Genomic DNA, 18,255 nt, shown 5'->3' with positions numbered 1-18,255 from the left:
AAAAAAGCCAATGCAATTCTGGGCTGCATCAATAGGAGTATAGCATGTAGATCAAGGGAAGTAATAGTGCCACTGTATTCTGCTCTGGTCAGACCTCACCTGGAGTACTGTGTCCAGTTCTGGGCACCACAGTTCAAGAAGGACACTGACAAACTGGAACGTGTCCAGAGGAGGGCAACCAAAATGGTCAAAGGCCTGGAAACGATGCCTTATGAGGAACGGCTAAGGGAGCTGGGCATGTTTAGCCTGGAGAAGAGGAGGTTAAGGGGTGATATGATAGCCATGTTCAAATATATAAAAGGATGTCACATAGAGGAGGGAGAAAGGTTGTTTTCTGCTGCTCCAGAGAAGCGGACACGGAGCAATGGATCCAAACTACAAGAAAGAAGATTCCACCTAAACATTAGGAAGAACTTCCTGACAGTAAGAGCTGTTCGACAGTGGAATTTGCTGCCAAGGAGTGTGGTGGAGTCTCCTTCTTTGGAGGTCTTTAAGCAGAGGCTTGACAACCATATGTCAGGAGTGCTCTGATGGTGTTTCCTGCTTGGCAGGGGGTTGGACTCGATGGCCCTTGTGGTCTCTTCCAACTCTATGATTCTATGATTCAACAAGTTTCCCACATTGTGCATTGCAGCTCAGTCTATTATGCTCTTATATTCTGTGGGAGAGCAATTTTTTGTTGCTACAGTAAATGGCCTGGTCTGTTCCCATGGGAGCAGCTGGAGGCCCCTGTACAGAAATTACTCTGAATGTCCGTACATATTTTAAAGTTAAGTGCCCACTGGGTAATTTCTCAGTGCATTAGCATCATTTGACCTCACAGACAAACTGTTGGGCTAAGTGGAAAATGTAAACTCTATTATAATTAAACTTTCCTTTTCTCCCATTTTCAAAACATGACTTCTTGCCAGTGTCCACTCTGTGAAAGCCTCCTGCATTGTCATTACAGTTGTGCACGTGTTAATGTGTACAGAAGGGCGTTGTTTCCCAAACTTTTGAACCGCGCCTTCAGTCAGTCAGGGCTTTGCCAACTTTTTTGTGCCTGTGGGCACTTCTGCAGAAACTGTCATAGGCACGACTTTCCCTTCTCAAGCACAGATGGCAACTTGTTCTATTGGCTACAACAGAATTCTTCTTTCAAGTCTAACCTTGGCGTGAGGGAGTGATCTTTTTAGGGTCAGGGAAGGCCTCCGGGGCGCATGTGCACCTACAGATGACATGTTGGCAACTCATGACCTAATCAGATTGGTTGTCGCTCTGCGTTTCACATTGTTCAAACCCTTTCTTGCCTCAACTGTATAAACAATGTTTAAAAACTTTTTAAAATTTTTTAAAGCCTCATGTACTTCAAAAGAACGCACTTTCTGGTAAGACTGCAATCCTATGCACAGTTACTTGGAAAAAAACAAATAAACCACTGGAACTTCATTTAAAAACATCCAAGTTTAAATGAACTTGAATTTGTTAACTGTGTTGCATTCAGGGGTTGTCATTCATATTATGCACACTTACTTTGGAAGAAGGTCTATTACTTTTAGAGATGTTGTCTAGCCAAAACAACCAAAACAACAAATCATGTTTCAGTCCCTGTAAGAGAAGTCTGATCTGGAGAAAACAGGGAGGTGATTTATCTATGGCACGGCTCTTGGGATGGCTGTGGACACACCCTACATTTAAAGCATCACCACGCCGCCCCCAGGCGCAAGAGTCCTCTCACAGCTCAACTAACTACAATTCACAGGCTTCTTTGGGGGGTGGGCCAGATGTGCTTTAAATATGCCAATTAAATTTCCGTGGAAAAGGTTGCCACAGAAGCTGGTTCATACATTGGCAAGCTGCACACTAAGCTGCAAAGCAGAGCCTTTACTCTTCCAGCAAGCAGAGGATCATTAAGCGACACCTCCTCGGCTGCTTTTCCTGCTCCATCCCTCCCCCCCCCCCCGCTTCTCCCTCTTTCCTGCCCTAATCTGTCCAAAGGTCTCTAAGTCCCGCTGGGCAGCCCCGCCCAACCCCCTTAGAGCCTCGCCCGGGGGCGGAGACAGCGCCCGAACCGCTCTCCAACTGCCAGCCTTGCGGCGGAGAAGGACGGCTGCAGGAGCCAATGGGCGGCCGCGCCCCTTCCTGCCTGGCTGGCCCCGCCCTCGCACCTGCCAGCTGGGCGACTTTACATAACAGCGGCGGGCGCAGCGTCAGAGTTAGGACGGGCCACGTCCCTTCAGCTCCCTGTCTGCCCTGCCTTTGACTCGTCAAGTCCAGGTAACCCCGGCCAGAAACGGAAGACATTTACCGGGGAGTAAGCCACCTACGTGTAATTCAGCAGGACTTGCTTCTGAGTAGGCATTGTTAGGCCCGCGCTGTTAAGAGGTGATGCACCTGCAATGTGATCTTGAAGCATGTTTACTCAGAAGTAAGTCCTACTTGGGACACGGGTGACGCTGTGGGTTAAACCACATAGCCTAGGACTTGCCGATCAGAAGGTCGGCGGTTCGAATCCCCGCGACAGGGTGAGCTCCCGTTGCTCGGTCCCTGCTCCTGCCAACCTAGCAGTTCAAAAGCACGTCAAAGTGCAAGTAGATAAATAGGTACCGCTCCGGCGGGAAGGTAAATGGCGTTTCCGTGCGCTGCTCTGGTTCGCCAGAAGCGGCTTAGTCATGCTGGCCACATGACCCGGAAGCTGCATGCCTGCTCCCTCGGCCAATAAAGCGAGATGAGCGCTGCAACCCCAGAGTCAGCCATGACTGGACCTAATGGTCAGGGGTCCCTTTACCTTTACATTTAAGTCCTACTTACTCAGAAATAAACTTGAGTTGGGTGGGATTTGCTTCCTACTAAGTGCCTTAAGTAGCTGTGCTGGCTTCTCCTTAATAATCCCCCAGGAAGCAGCGTGAAAGGGGGAAGGCAAAAGCCAGAAGGATTCAAGGGCTGCAATCCCAACTACAGGGAGTAAATTCACATTCAGACTTCTGTTTAAACGTGATGGTGAGATTCAGCTGCGGTGCTGGACTGATCTAGCGGGAGTTCAGATGAGAACCTTTGCATTTCAAGGGTTGGAAGGGAAGCAGGGACAAGATTAGGAGCGCAATCCTAGGTATGTTTACCCAAAAGTAAAGGACCCCTAAGTGCTCAAGGACATACTGTAATGCACTCACAGTCATGCTTAAAGCAGCAACCATAAACACGGGCGGGGGGGAATAAGCCCCACAGGAGACAATGGGGCTTACTAAGGGCAACCAAAATGAATAAAGGGTTGGAGCAGCTTCCCTAGGAGGAAAAGTTGTAACATTTGGGACTTTTTAGACTGGAGAAAAGAAAAGTAGGAGAGCTATGATAGACTTGTATGCAATTATGCAACCTGTCGGGGGAAATGTGATAGAAGCCATTAGAACTTGGGGACAGAAGAAGATGAATGTTGGAAGATCCAGGAAAGATAAAATAACAGGGCACATAGTTAAAATATTGAATTTGCTCCTGCAAGAAGTAGTCACGGCCACCAATTTGGATGGCTTCAAAAGACAACTTGATGGGAGGATAAAGCTATCAGTGACTCCCAGCCATAATGGCTGTGTTCTGGGTCCAGGGTGTGAGGCAGGATGCCTCTGGATGCCAGTTGCTGGGAATCAGAAGTTGAGAGAGGGCCGTTGCTCTCAGGTCCTGCCTGAGGCTTCCCAGAGGCATCTGAGTGGCCATTGAGAGCAGACGGGTGGATTCGATGGGTCTTTGACCTCTTCCTATGTATAAGCATGCACTGTAAGTGCACATGAGATTGTAGCCTTTGCTATCTTTTGTGTGCTTTCCGTGGAAGATGTTATCAAAAGGAAGTGGCAGAGAGCGCAATAGCTTTCCCCTCTTCTAACTCTGCCTATGGGTGTCTAGTTACAATCTTTGTCAGACCACCCTAAATTCTCTGTATTTAAACAACAACAACCAGGAAGTTCTATGTGCAATTCTGTATGCACATGTCACCAGATGGGTAAGGTTGCTCCTATAGGGCAGGTAATTTCAGTGATTTTAGGTCATTGTGTATATGGATGACCGCTTTAAAAAAAAAGCTATGCTGTGAGAGACCTGTGTTTCAATTAGTGCTATACTATGGTCCGAAACATCCAACTGCCAGCTTCTATATTTTTAAAGGAAGAGCAGCAATTGGTACAATCTGAGAGATTTTTTTTAGCACAGCCTAACATTGAAGCCTGCAGAATGTCCCCTCCATTTCATCTTTGGACTTTTTCACCGTATCTGCACCAGTTAAGGAATTTTTAATTCTCCAATTCCCCCCACCCACCCCCCAACCTGTCTTATTCCTGACCCAAGGTGGCAACCCGACATGAGCCCTTAGTATATAATCTGGAAGATATCATTACTAATTAGTTTTTCTGGGACAAATTTTCATATACATTAAAAAAGTTTACTTGCCTATATCTCTGTGATTTAAACAACAATCTTAGGAACATTCTCTTATGAAATGAGTTCTAGAGGGTAGCCATGTAAGTCTATTAACAAAAAAGAGAGTCTCGTGGCATCTGAAAGCCCAGTAGATTTATTGTAGCATACATTTTCGTGCCTCTGATGAATGGGTACAATTCCACAAATGCTTACACTGCAATAAATCATATTAGAGGTACCACACACCATGTTCCTATTCTTTAGAGGAAAATAGCTACTCAAGGCTATTGTTTTTGTGTGTGGGTGTATTCTCCAATGCGGAATTGACTCCGTTAATAGCGGGTTCATACTTGACTGCCCACATATCACTGCTTTATTAGTTCTGTGATGCTTTCCCAGTGTTAATGCATTATTGCTGTCGAGAGATACTCTTGTAGTGTAGTGCAACAAAAACGGGACAAAAAGTAAACAGGACTGTTTGTGGTCTAACACTTTAGAGGATTTCAGCAGCCAGTTACAGGAAGACAGGCATTGGCTGGAAAGGAAGCAGTATTTCTGCCCCAAAATGGTTGTCACTAGAAACAGCACTGAAAGTGGGATTGTGTATGATTGCCCTGATACCACCATGAATGCAAATCATCATAAAGGTAAAGGTACCCCTGCCAGTCGTGTCCGACTCTGGGGTTGTGCGCCCATCTCGCTTAAGAGGCCGGGGGCCAGCGCTGTCCGGAGACACTTCCGGGTCATGTGGCCAGCGTGATGAAGCTGCTCTGGCGAGCCAGCACCAGCGCAGCACACGGAAACGCCGTTTACCTTCCCGCTAGAAAGCGGTCCCTATTTATCTACTTGCACTTAAGAGTGCTTTCAAACTGCTAGGTGGGCAGGAGCTGGGACCGAACGACGGGAGCTCACCCCACCGTGGGGATTCGAACCGCCGACCATACGATCGGCAAGTCCTAGGCGCTGAGGTTTTACCCACAGCGCCACCCGCATCCCAGGCAAATCATCATGAATGCACACAAAAAAGGATGTCTGGTGGGACTCTCAGTTTGGGACGGCAGGAAATCTGCATAGCTGCTCTAGAGGCATTTCAAAAGCAGTAGTAGCCTTCAATGTTGCTGGTCAATATATGGTCCAAAAAAGGCCAGATTCTCCTGAATGGTTGTCAGTAGCCCTGAGTTCCAGTAATCACTTTTGTGGATGTAGCTGAATATGAATGCTATTTGAGTAGGATCAGGAGGTACTGGGTACATATGCTGGTTTACATCACACACAAGTAGTAAAAAGCATTTTATTTTAATTTTTGCATTTCCTACCCATGTAAACTGCTGCTTTTAGGCTATCATCCCACAAAAGAAGCATAATATAAAAGAGTTCATTGTTAAGATTGGCCGGGGTCTTTAAAAAATGTACATGTTAAAATAGATGCAGTTGATGTCAGATAGAAGTGGGATTAATGTGAGATTGGTAAAAGCCTTCCTTATATAAGAACAATGTAATTTAGTGAGCAGGGGAAGATGAAAGAGAAGGTTCTTATTCTGCAGGTGATGGAACTACAGTAAATGCAAATAAGTGGCCTGGAGAGAGGATTTGGCACTTGGCAACAGAACTCGGAGGTAATTGCCTTCCTATAACTTGCAAAACTGCACACAGGCGTGGTATGTGGCTTCATCTTTGAGAAGATGTACGTTTTACATCCTTTGTCTTTCACAGAACAGGATGAAGCTCCCGATCGTTTATTTCCTGGCAGCTGGTTTGATGGGTCTTGGTGTGCAAGTTGCTGCACAGAGAGAGGAGTGCGTCTTTGAGAGGCTGAATGAGAAGGATGCCCAGTTTTGTAGGTGAGCTCATTATTCTCTCACATTTCCCATAGAAACACAGCCCAAGGGATCATTTTATTACATCATGGCCCCCAACAATGTGATAAGCAGTTTATTTGAATATCAGAGTGGTGCATGGTAATAACAGTTTCATATTTTGCACAATGGGTGCAGCCAGAATTTATGTTAGGGGGTAGGCTTTATGCTGGGGGTGGGGCAGAACCTCAGTTACTTAAGTATATTTATTAATTTACTGCCCACTGCACCCCCCCCCCCGGCTACATCCATGTTTGCACACATTGTGCCAGAACATTTCTGGTAGATGCGATGTAACAGTTTTTGGGTAGGAGAAGGTCTGCATGTGCTTAACTCTTCTATTGAAACAAACTGGAATTAGTTGTACTTAACTTTGGCTGCATCTTGCTTCTTATTCTGGAATTTTAGAGCGTTGTAGGGAGGTAAGCTGAGGAGTCCTGAGGGCCAGCAGGCCCTTGTTTGTTTGTTGCATTTAGCCCCTGGGCCTGAGGGTCCCCTGCCCTGATTTATAGTAGGAATATTGTAATCATGCTACTCACACCTTCTGACTTTGAATTCTCCATCACTACTGTACTAAGCTAAAAAGTTCCATTGTAAATTCCTTTCTGTACAGAAATGATTTTATAAGAATCATGTTACCTTTGAGAAGTCCTTGGCCACATCACATCAGTTTAGGTTAACATTTGCCTACACTAAGAAAGCCTCTACTATTTAGCATACTATTTAGCATATTACAGGCCCTTCTTGGTCTGCATCAGGGGCACTTTGGGGAATGTGTTAATTTGCGCATTAAAGGGGAAAGGGAGGAAGAGAGCTTTCAGTGATGTGGAGCAGATTGCAAAGAGACGGATGAATTAACCTGGAAAAATAAATAATAAGAGAGTCAAATATGGGATTGTTAGGATGCTTGTATAGACGTAATCTAAAGAATGAAAAGAACCTATTAGCTACACTTGAATTACTTTAATAGTGTGTACAAGGAAAGGTGCATTTTCAATATGGACATATGAAATAATTATTGTACGATGTGTTTCTGGTTGTGGTCACAGAACTCAGGTGTATAAACTTTATTTTGTATTAGTTTATCCAGTGCAAGCTTTCTTTTGGGGGGCAAGGTGAATATATTTAAAATTTATACTTTTCATAGAATGCTGCTGATCTTCAACTCACTTCTTGTTTGGAGTCTTTTGTAAGATCTCACTCCAGTTTTATGTTGCTTACAGAGGAGATTTAGAAGTTTTGTATCCAGAGCTGGGAGATGTTGGCTGTACATTTATTCCAAAGTGCAACCAGTACCGTCAACAGATCAGCACGGAATGGACCAGCCCAAATATCAGATACCACCAGGCAGATGAGGTAAGGCAGCAATGGTGTCATTTTGTGAAAATGTTTTTGTTCATGTCAGAGATATTTTGAATACAGACCTGTCATCAAATCACATATCATCTTAATATTTTTTTGTAATAGTGTTTAATATCAGAAAAGCCTGCAGCCTAGGGATTGAAATCCTGTTTGTACTGTCACAAGGTGGTGACATGAATAAAATTTCAGTGCATGATCAGGAAAATCCAGGTTGAAATGTTCAGGTTGCTTTCAGCATGTCAGTAGGAGGGATTTAATCATATACTGGGAATTTAGGTTTGTGCAATTAAAGTATGTTAAAGTGCTCTCTTGCAATAAATCCACTTAAAAAAAACTTTTTGTGGTTAGGAAACCAACGGGAAAATGCAGTAAAAATGTGAGATAATTGACAAGAAGATTTATAACTTCCCTGCAAGCAAATCAGGATTCTGTGTTCATTGTTGTATAACCCCCTGCAACAAATCAGAACAAATGCTCAGTTAAGAGCGGACATTGCATAAGCTCCATGTAAACCATGTACAATAAGCAGGTCACTTGGAAGAGCCCCCCCACCCCCGCAGACATGAGCTCCCTGGTGAGAGCCAGTCACTGTCCCTCAGCTTGACCTCCCTCACAGGACTGTTGTGAGAATAACTGGATACGGAGTACTATGTGCTCATTAGAGGAAGGGTATGATAAAAAGGAATAAACAGCCGGGTAAGTTAAAACAATTGGCACACAAGCAGCACTAAAGTGCACCATACACAGATAACCCTGGAACTCTTTTAGCAACAGCATTCTGGGAGCCCCTCTTGTGGCACTTCAGCATCATCCCTGCCCTGTTGATCCCCAGGCGCGTCTTCCTCTAGAGGAGCTCTGCCAGTTGCTTCTTTCTTCTTTTCTGTTTTTACAAGGATCCAGGCGAAAGGCAGGGATCACACTGGCAGAAATGTTTGTTTAGAAGAAGCATGCACAGGTCCTTCAAAAAGCATGAAAGTGTCACTTTCTTGAGATAGTGGGAGAGGTATTGGCTATATTCTATACTGGAAATGCTATAATTTGGTATAAATTCACATCCCTCATCCTTATCCTTTGTTCCCTACCAGACCCTGGAGCTTGCATGGTGAGCCATATGGTGCACAGTGACATCTAGTGGCCCCATAATATATTGCTTTTAAATGTATCATTTCTCTGTACTGTATATCTTTATTAGTCTGGGATAAAGAATTTCATTATCAAATTTCCTACAGGGTCTGGGGCACAATTTATGTGGAAGTCCTTCTGTAGAGGTCCTGCTGTTCTCTCACAGTGCCAGTCCATTTCAGGGGAGCTTGCAAAGAACAGCTTCCAAGAACTGCATTGGCACTGTTGTACTTCAGTCACACAATTCTCAATTGGTGACACAGAATAATAAAAAGGGAGGCTGGATAAACACATGTAGACAATCTGGTGGAAACTGGAGAATATTGGACTCAGCCTAGACCAAGCAATATGAGGCCCACAGGCACAGAGCCCCTGCTCTATTATCTTTCAGGAGGCTTTGAGAACAGGTCAACTGCAGGCAGGCAAATGTTGTCCCCATTGTCAAGGATGGGGGAAAAACAGTATCCAGGCAAGTACTTTACATCAATAACAGGAAAGTTCCTAGAACAGACAATTAAATAGTATATTCCCCTGTGCTGTCCTTGCAGAGAAGCTGGAAAAATGTGGGCAAGACACATTCACTTTTAGGTGGGTTTGTAGCTGGTTGACTGACTGAACCCCATAGCTCCCTGCTATACTGGAAACGAGTGACAGGTGGGGTGCTGCAGCGTTCTGTTCTTGGCCCGGTGTTGTTTAACATCTTTTTAATGACTTGGATTGGAAAATGTATGTCCAATAAGTGAATATAGACTGGGGTTTTTTTTGCGGGGGGGGGGGGGGGAGGAATTGCATACCCTCAATCATTTCTTGGATTCAACAGCAACAACAACATTAATAGCCCCCCCATCTGACTGGCTTGCCGCAGCCACTCTGAGCAGCTACCAGCATATACAAAAACATAATAAAACATTAACAATTGCCTTCATATGTCTTCTAAAGGTTGTATAGTTACTTATCTCCTTGATGGGAGGGCGTTCCACAGTGTGGGATGAAGAAATAGAGGGGATGCTCATCAAGTTTGTAGAAGACGCCAAACTGGGAGGGGTAGCTAATATCTCAGAAGACACAACCAAGATTCAAGGTGACCTTAACCGATTGGAGAACTAGACAAAGCTAACAAAATGCATTTTAATGGGGACAAATATAACGTTTTACACATGATTGGCATCCATCCATCTTGAAAGACAACAGAGTGTGCCTCAGGGGGTGAAGTCAAAATGTTGTGTAACCTCTCTGGGGTGCAAGCCTGGGCAGCGTGCATGGAGGTCCTGGGCTGCCCAGATGAAAAGACCCCCCCTCTCCCCCTTGCTGTTCTTGTCCGAAGGAAAGCAGAGCAAGACGTTTGGCATCAGCTTGGTTGCAGGAGTTGCTGGAAGGAGGCGTACAAGATGCCATCCAACCATTTTAGGGACTCCACTCTGGATACTACAAGGCAGTGGAGGTTGGGGATCAGAGTTTTCCTTCTCCGAGATGGGCTCCCTTCCCAGGTTAGACAAGCCCCATCTGCCCCTCACTTCCCTCTATAGAACGTGCTGAAACATGTCCCTGTTAATTCTTCTCAGCGTCTTTCGATACCATTGAGCATGGTATCCTTCTAGAGTGACTCTCCAAACTAGGGGTGGGTGGCACCTCTTTGCGGTGGTTCCCTTATTATTATTATTATTAATAATAATAATATTTTATTTATGATTTTCAATTGTATATATTTCAAAAAATTTACAATCATTTTAACATTTCAGAACTTGACTTCCTTCCCCCTCTTTCTGCAGTTCCTTAAATTTATTTTTAGTATTTTCTACATATCTAAATTAACTTAATTTGCTCATTTATTCATCTACTTTAAATATAAAGTGGAAGCTCGGGTTGTGAACGTGATCCGTGCGGGATGCACGTTCGCAACCCACAGCATTCGCAACTCGCGTCTGCGCACGTGCGGGTTGTGATTCGGTGCTTCTGCGCATGCGCGACCGCTGAAACCCGGAAGTAACCCATTCCGGTACTTCTGGGTTTCCGCAGTCTGCAACCCGAAAAAACGCAACCTGAAGGGGCTGTAACCCAAGGTATGACTGTATACTCTTACAAAACTGCAGGTTATTACAGTTTATTTGTAAATATTCAATAAACCATTTCCATTCTTTTATAAAAAAATTGTTATCTTAATTTCTTACTTTTCTGGTAAGTTTTGCCATTTCTGCATATTCCGTAAGTTTTTGTATCCATTCTTCTTTTGCTGGGACTTCTTCTTCTTTCCATTTTTGGGCAAGTGACATTCTTGCCATGTGGTTGCATACATGAATAAATTTCTTTGTCTGAGTCTGAGTAGTTCTGTCCCTATAACTCCCCAAAGTAAGGCTTCCAGGTTTTTGTTTTTTACAAGCATTATTTTAAACATCTTTTTCAATTGATTATGTATAATTTCCCAGTAAGCTTTAGCCTAAATACAAGACCCCCACATATGATAAAAAGATCCTTCTTTCTCTTTACATTTCCAGCACTGGAAAATTGATTTGGATTTATACATTTTTGCCATTTTGCTTGGTGTTAGGTACCATCGATATATCATTTTAATATCATTTCCTCTTGGACCATAACATGCTGTAGATTTTATAACCATATTCCACAATCGTTCCCATGCTTCCATATCTATATTATGATCAATATCTATTGCCCAGTGTACAATTGAGAATTTTACTTGCTCATCCTTTGCCTCCCGTTCTTTTGGTAAAGAAGAAGAATTGTTTAGTAAGAAAATGATTGACTTAGGGGAGGCAGGATTCAAATACGCTTCCTAAGACTTTTGCTGCTTGTTCTCTTCTCTACTCTCTCTCTCTTTCTCTCTCTCTCTCTCTCTCTCTCTCACACACACACACCCGTCATCGGCTTTAAATACATTCACATATGGCAAATGGGATAGGATTGAGGATGCTGTTGCAGTAGTTATCACTACTACTACTAATTATTATTAAATTTAATTTATATGCCACTTATATGACAAACTGCCTTCTAACTGGTTTACATATATATAATACATATACGTATATAAAATACATAATTAAAATACAGTACACAATATCAGTTTGACCAGAACCTTGTAAATTTTAATTAAGAATGTTTTAACAAAACAAACCATTTAAAAGCATGATGCTTAAAACACCCTCACCAAGAGGCTTATGTTGAGCCCACACTCTTGTCACTCCTTGTCACTCCTGTCCAGTGCTCAAAATTAGCTGGGCGCCAATTACATTTTGCGACTGGCAACTGGCCTTTTGCGACTGGATGGAGATTTCTAGGAGCCACCCTTGGTGCCTGGCATCTCTGCCTGCCTGGCTGCAGTCAGCAGGTCTGCTGGGCACAGCGGCAGCAAAAGACATGCATCCTTTTCTGCAGTTCCCCCCCTGCCAAACACCTGATTTTCCCAGCAAAGCAGCACAGCAGCAAAAGATGCACCTTTTTTGCTGCTGCGCTACCCTGCAGTCTCTCTGATTTGCATGACAGCATTTTCCCCCCTGTGAGGCTGCCTGGTCTAGTCTGGTAACGGGGCAGGAAAAAAAAGGGGGAAGGAGGGGAGCCTAGACATTTTGTTTGGGCAGCCACAAGCTAGGTCCCAGGAGCCACATGGCTCCTAGCATTCCCATCCCGTCTCCCACTCAGGAATGACCCATTCTCCCAAGAATCACTTTCCTGAAGGACTGGCCCAAAGGCACTTTGGTGTGACCCTGGCTGGGGCAGCCTGCCAGTGGGAACCTGCTGCATCTTGGTGGCTTGTCTTTTATAAGGTTATGGGCCGATCATTTCCAGTTGCCATTCCTCATAATTGACTAGCATGAACGTTACATGCTATGAGCTCAGTTATCTGAGTTATGGTCTCCTTGTATGTGGTTTATATTCTGGTAGTGGCGTGCTGTGTTTTGGTGCTGTGGTACATTATATCTTATGTGCTATTTTGGCAATGTGAGTGGGTGTGTTGTTGATGTGGGTGCAACTGTTTTAACATTCCCCTCTTCCTGCGGATATTAATGGGCTAGAAATAATTTGTGCTGGATCTGGGGCTGGTGTAAACTTGTGTTGTCTTTGGGAGCATGCGCAGGGGTTGAAGTGGTGTAGATATGGCATAAGCGTGCTCTTCCCTTGTGTTCCTCACGTTCCACCCCTAACTTAGCCACATTTCGGCCATTCTGCTGGTGTCTGTTTGCCAGAATAGTGGCTGTGTATTTGGCATTCCATTGTCACCTCAGATCTTCCATGGAATCCTGTGGCAGGTAGATCTCCAGATGACAACTGTGCCTTAAGTTACATACTTGCTAAACTATTCATTATTTATTTCCTTCCATTTATGAATCACTTCCTGCAAAACATCTTGAAGCAATAGAACAATAAACACATACAAAGCAACTGACACACAGTGTAAGATAGTCTTTATGGGAGTATATTGTATTTAATTATGGAGTATCAGAGTTTTTAGGGGGTCAACCAGACTGGGATAGCTGGGATAGCAGGCTTGTTGGTTTTTGAATGTCTGATGTAGATTTTTTCAATTTCGTTGTTTTGTATGGGACAATAAAGATTATTGTATCGTATAAAGACAATTAAAATAATTTCTTACACATGTTCAAACCCAGTAAGACATAGATTGCATGTCACAAATGATGTACCTATTTGAAATTACAAATTTACTAATCTAATTACAGATTATATATTCAATTACATATTGCCCGTTTGCCAGGATTAAGGTTTTTTCTGAACATTCACATCTTGTTTATTATAAGTAATAAGATGTGAAGGTCAAACTCGTCCATAAAGTAAGGCCTGTGACCACTGCTTGGTCAGAGTTCACTTAAGCTAAGCAATATTTGGGCTGGATGTCTTTGAATTGGAGCATTTCACACCTTCACATTTTCACAGCACTTCCAAGTCTTTGAGGCACTTCACATAAACACGATTTCAAGTATTCATGGTATCTTCCTGTTTAGATCAAATCTTCTGTAGCTGAAGATACTGGGAATATATGGAAGAAGTATCAGAGGCAGACATCACTGCTAACAGTGGACTTGTTTATTCTCACACAAGTTCGAAATGCTTATTTTATGATGGAAAGACCACTAGATGGTACTGTTACCCTTGACATTTCTTTAGGGAAATTATAAATTGATACGGAATTTCCCACAGGTTTCATGCAAAAGTTAACTTCAGCCAAGTGGGCAGAATTTCTGTTGAGTTCTGCTGCCTTGTCTAAAAGGCCACTCCCTCTAAGAGGTTCTGGTTGCCTCACCTCAAAAAGGAGGATACTGTTGTACAGCAGGAAAAGGTTCAGAAAAGAGTAACCAAAATGAACAAGGGGATGGAGCAAGTCCCCCGTGAGGAAATATCACAACATTTGGGCCTTTATAGTTTAGAGAACATGCAAGAAGAGTATAAAATTATGCATGGAATGGAAAAAGCCGATAGAGAAAAGTTTCTCCCTCACTCACTTCATCACTCTCTGATGAAGCTGAATGTTGGAGGATTGGGAGAGACAAAATAAAGTACTTCTTCACACAGCACAATAGTTAAACCATGTCATTCACTCCCAGAGGAAGTAGTAATGGCTGCCAGCTGGGATGGGTTTAAAAGAGGATTGGCCTATCCATGGAGGATAAGACTATCCGTGGCTGCTAGCCAAGAAGACCACGCTCTGTCTTCATGGTCGGAAGCAGTCGTGTTCTGAATACCAGTTGCTGGTGCCCTTGGGTCCCGTGGGCATCTGGTGAGAACAAGATGCTGGACCACTGACCTCATCCAGCAGAGCTGTTCTTATGTTCTTAGTATCTCCTGTACCTTCTGCAGCAAGCCAGTGTCTCAGGATTTCAGTTAGAAGATATCAAGCCCAAATGTTATGTAACTTACATAAACTCTGGCCAAGCAATAGCCCAGAGGGCATAGCCTTTTATACGTGGGTTAATCTGATAGTCACATTTCATTGATCTTATTATTTATTTATTTTATAATGTATACCACTTAATATAATAAAATGCCTAAAAGCCACATCATTCAATAAAAATTCCTAAAAACTGGATAAAAACATAATGCTGTTGTCTGTCACAAATAAAACTGTGAAGTTTACAAAGCAAAAACTAAATTTAAGAGGCCAGGAATCCATGGGGACACATTTCATTTTAAAAGAGGTGTTTCAGGGCATAACTGCTACCGCCTCATAAGTTACCCAAGGGAGGGCACTCCAAAGGATGGGTGCGATGACCGAGAAGAACTGCTTCTGTGTTGTTGCCAAGTGACAATCTCCTGATCGTTGCTGAACTCAAGGGAAGTGGCCCTTTGGCAAACTTTAAGGGGAGAGGCATCTCGTGGTCGACAAGTGGAATGAGTTCTGCATTCTGCTGCCAGGATATACGGGCTAGTCAGGAAAGGGGGAAAGGGACAATAAAAGGATGGCTAGTGAAGCTAGATGGGATGCTGCTGGCAGGGCTGGCCTGGCAGGCAAAAGAATAAAGGTTCCCATAGGTTGCCAGAGGCCAAACCACTGGGGCAGTGGAGTGGCATGCAGCCATTGTTGCTGCCACAGCCCCTGATAGGTGGGCACTGGCAGAGTTATCAGGGGTGCTCTGGAGCCATTTCCCGGCCATATCTACTTGTGTGTATTTCTCCTCCCTGATGAGCACACATTGGATAACAGCATAATGTGAATATAGGATTCCTTCTTCTAAGTATGTAAAGGCAATAATTAGCATCTGTTATAATTACTTTGCGTATAGCTTAAGAAAGAATTTTAGCAGTCAGTTAATGGTTAACCTCATAGTTGTTGATGCTGCTTAAAATTAATGGTCCTAAAAATAACTGTTCAGAAATCATTCTGAACCTCCACTCCAGCTGCAGGAAGGTTGTTGATGTTAAACCTGTGAAAGAAGACAATGAGATTTATTAGATGGTGGTGGGGAATTTCACAACAAGGTTCAATTTGCTTGAGGATGGAATTGCAAAAAGAAAAGAAAAAGGCACTGTAAGAGCATTTCTTGAGGTTACTTCAAATGAGCTAAGATGGGAAGAGAGGTACCTCTCTCCTGAAATAAGATACTTGGAATCTTGTAGTCTGTTTTCCTAAAATAACAGTTTTGCGTTGTTGTGGTCCTTAGAATGTGAAACTGAGGTTTCAAAATCTTACAAAAAGACAGCAGTTTTTAATAGACCTTATTGTCAATCTGTGTTTTCACTCAAATGCCCTCCATTGATGTAGATTTCTTGTTTTTTGTCTGACATTCCATTCAATAGAAATCTCTTTAAGTGCAGGCATCCAGGCAGCCAGCAGGGGGCGCTATGTGGATGGTATATCTATGAGTTTGCCTGTCTAAATCCTACATGTGGCTCATTTACTAGACTTCTCCCAAATAGCTTGGTAGATTTCCAAACAAGTCTCTTTTGAGTGAGGATGAATAGCACACAATGTGCTAAGGTTTGCAGCATGTGGTATTTTTTATTATTTTAAATTAGGCAATGGAAGAAGTGCACTGCGATGAGAAGCAGAAAGCTGGCTTTGAGATTCCGTGTTCCCTGTCTTTGTTTTTTATTTTGTTTGAATACACACACACACATTTTAACCTTTGAATGCCATGGGATGTTTCTGAAGTTGGAGGAGCCCCCGTAATGCCTCCTTCATCAAAAGGACTGTCTGCAGGTGAGATAATGGCTGGAATCTGAGCATAGTAGCACACGAGAGTCCACATGCATGTTGAGTTGAACTGTACAGTGCAGGATCCTGTGTGTGTTTTTCTGTGTGCGTAAATGGACATCTGTTATCAGGAATGCAGCAAAAACTGCCCAGTACTGAACATTCTCCCATACTGTCAGAGGCATAATGTTAGATTTAATTGGAAAGTTTTTGCAACAGTCTTTGAGATATTTCTATGGCAAGATGTTAGAAAGGGAGAAGGAGCTTAGGAGTTTTACTGCAGTTGTATATCTTTAAAAGGGTGTTGGAGTTTTAGCAGTCAAAGGGAAGGATCTTCTGTATGAAATAAAGGGTTCCAGCCAGTTGGCAGCCAGACCAGAAGTTGTGCTGAAGTGAGACATATGCTTTTAGCTCTCTGTAACCTTCTTGAGAAGGTGACCCTCTGGACTGCGCTTGCTTGGACATCAGGTTCCCCCCCTGTCAGGTCGCATATGGATTTGAAGCATGATCTCTGCACTGAAACACCAACAGTATGCATAGTCGAAGGCGTTGCTTCTGGGATCTAAAGACCTGCTTCATTCAAAGCTTCAGTGAAAATCCCATTTGCGTTTCAAAAATCTAAAGTGCCATTGTATTTATTCTCTTTAAAATATTAAAAAGACATTTTCTTCCAGCCATTGCAGATGGTGTTCACATCCTATGGCAGATATTAGCAACTGTCAGCCTGTGGGCCAAATTCATCCCCATAGGAGTATTTTTTGGAGCTGTGCTCCTATGGTAGAGTGCCTGCTTTTTGTATATGAGCTTCCAGGTCCAATCTTTGGCATTCCAGATAAAAGGCAGTCGTGCTTATTGGAGTAGATAGTAGTGGACTAAATGGACTTGGCATGTGGAAGCTTCATATATTCCATTGTCTGAACCTTAGTTTGTTAATTCAGAATTGTGGAGTCTGAGTAGCAAAGAGCTGTGCTGGCGGTTCACTGGGGAGTACATTACACAGCCCCTTCAGTAAAATTAGTTGTTGAACAATTTTGGGCAGAGGGAAATATAAAGCGGTAAGTAATGGAGTAAGTAATGGTAAATACAGTATTTCAGAAGAGGAGGAAGAGTTGGGTTGAACTCCATTGTGGGCTACATCTACAAGCAGAGAAATAGGCAACAGAATTAGGGCGGGGGGCGAAAGTCTTTGCTCCCCCCTGATGGCTGCTATATGGGAGGATCCAACATGGCGGCGAAGGTAGTCTCCGAGTAATTTCGCTTACTCTTATCAAAGTTTTAAGTGGTTTTATGCGGTTTTTATCCTCCCTTGTTTTTATCCGTGAGTTTTAATGATCTGCTGGCTGTGCTGGCTGTCTTTTAGTATCTTTTAGTATCCCGCTACTTGTTTTATCTTTGTTTTCTTTTTATCTGGGTGGCTCCGACGCCCGGACTTGCCGCCACGGCTGCCGCCGCCTCCCTAACTGGAAGAGATAAGTGAAAGGTTCTCCTGGGCATAAATCCTCTGCCCTGTCGACCAGCTCTTTCCTTTAGCTTTTAGTTTATTGCACACTACGAAGTGAATTTTGCCCGACTGCTGGAACCGAGCTGTCTCAAAAATCCTAGGAACAAGGAAAAGGGGAAGGAAGAGGCTTGAACTGACTGCCTTACTGTGAGTAATTTTATGGCACCACTCTCCTGGAAGTGGTAGTATTCTTGTGAGGAAGACTAAAGGATTTAAGGAGCTCCCCAGCTCCTGCAAAATTGATTTATGGGCCATGGAAAACGTCCAAGAGACTCTGACGAGGCATTATCCTCTCCAAGGCCTAAGCAATTAAGGAAGGGTTCACCTAAAGGAGGGAGAGGCCCCAAAGAATGTACCTACTCAATAGCAACTCA

At 43.4% G+C, this 18,255-nt stretch overlaps 1 protein-coding gene across 3 annotated transcripts in view; it reads left to right on the top strand.

Annotated features, from left to right (window-relative positions):
• Positions 1-2,117: 2,117 nt before the first annotated feature.
• PEBP4 (phosphatidylethanolamine binding protein 4) overlaps positions 2,118-18,255 on the top strand; it is a 236,690-nt gene continuing 220,552 nt past the window's right edge. Inside the window, exons 1-3 of one of the 3 annotated variants that reach the window (XM_081891177.1) lie at positions 2,118-2,256; positions 6,097-6,224; positions 7,463-7,595. In XM_081891177.1, coding sequence (XP_081747303.1) covers positions 6,103-6,224; positions 7,463-7,595 — 255 coding nt within the window. In that variant the 5' untranslated portion in view covers positions 2,118-2,256; positions 6,097-6,102. The other 2 variants (XM_081891178.1, XM_081891176.1) reach the window with 2 other exon arrangements.

This window comes from Podarcis melisellensis (assembly GCF_964234715.1).
Source record: "Podarcis melisellensis genome assembly, chromosome: 15".
Lineage (NCBI taxonomy): Eukaryota > Metazoa > Chordata > Lepidosauria > Squamata > Lacertidae > Podarcis > Podarcis melisellensis.
Note: the sequence above shows the minus strand (reverse complement) of the source record. Positions and strands in the feature narration are given on the sequence as shown.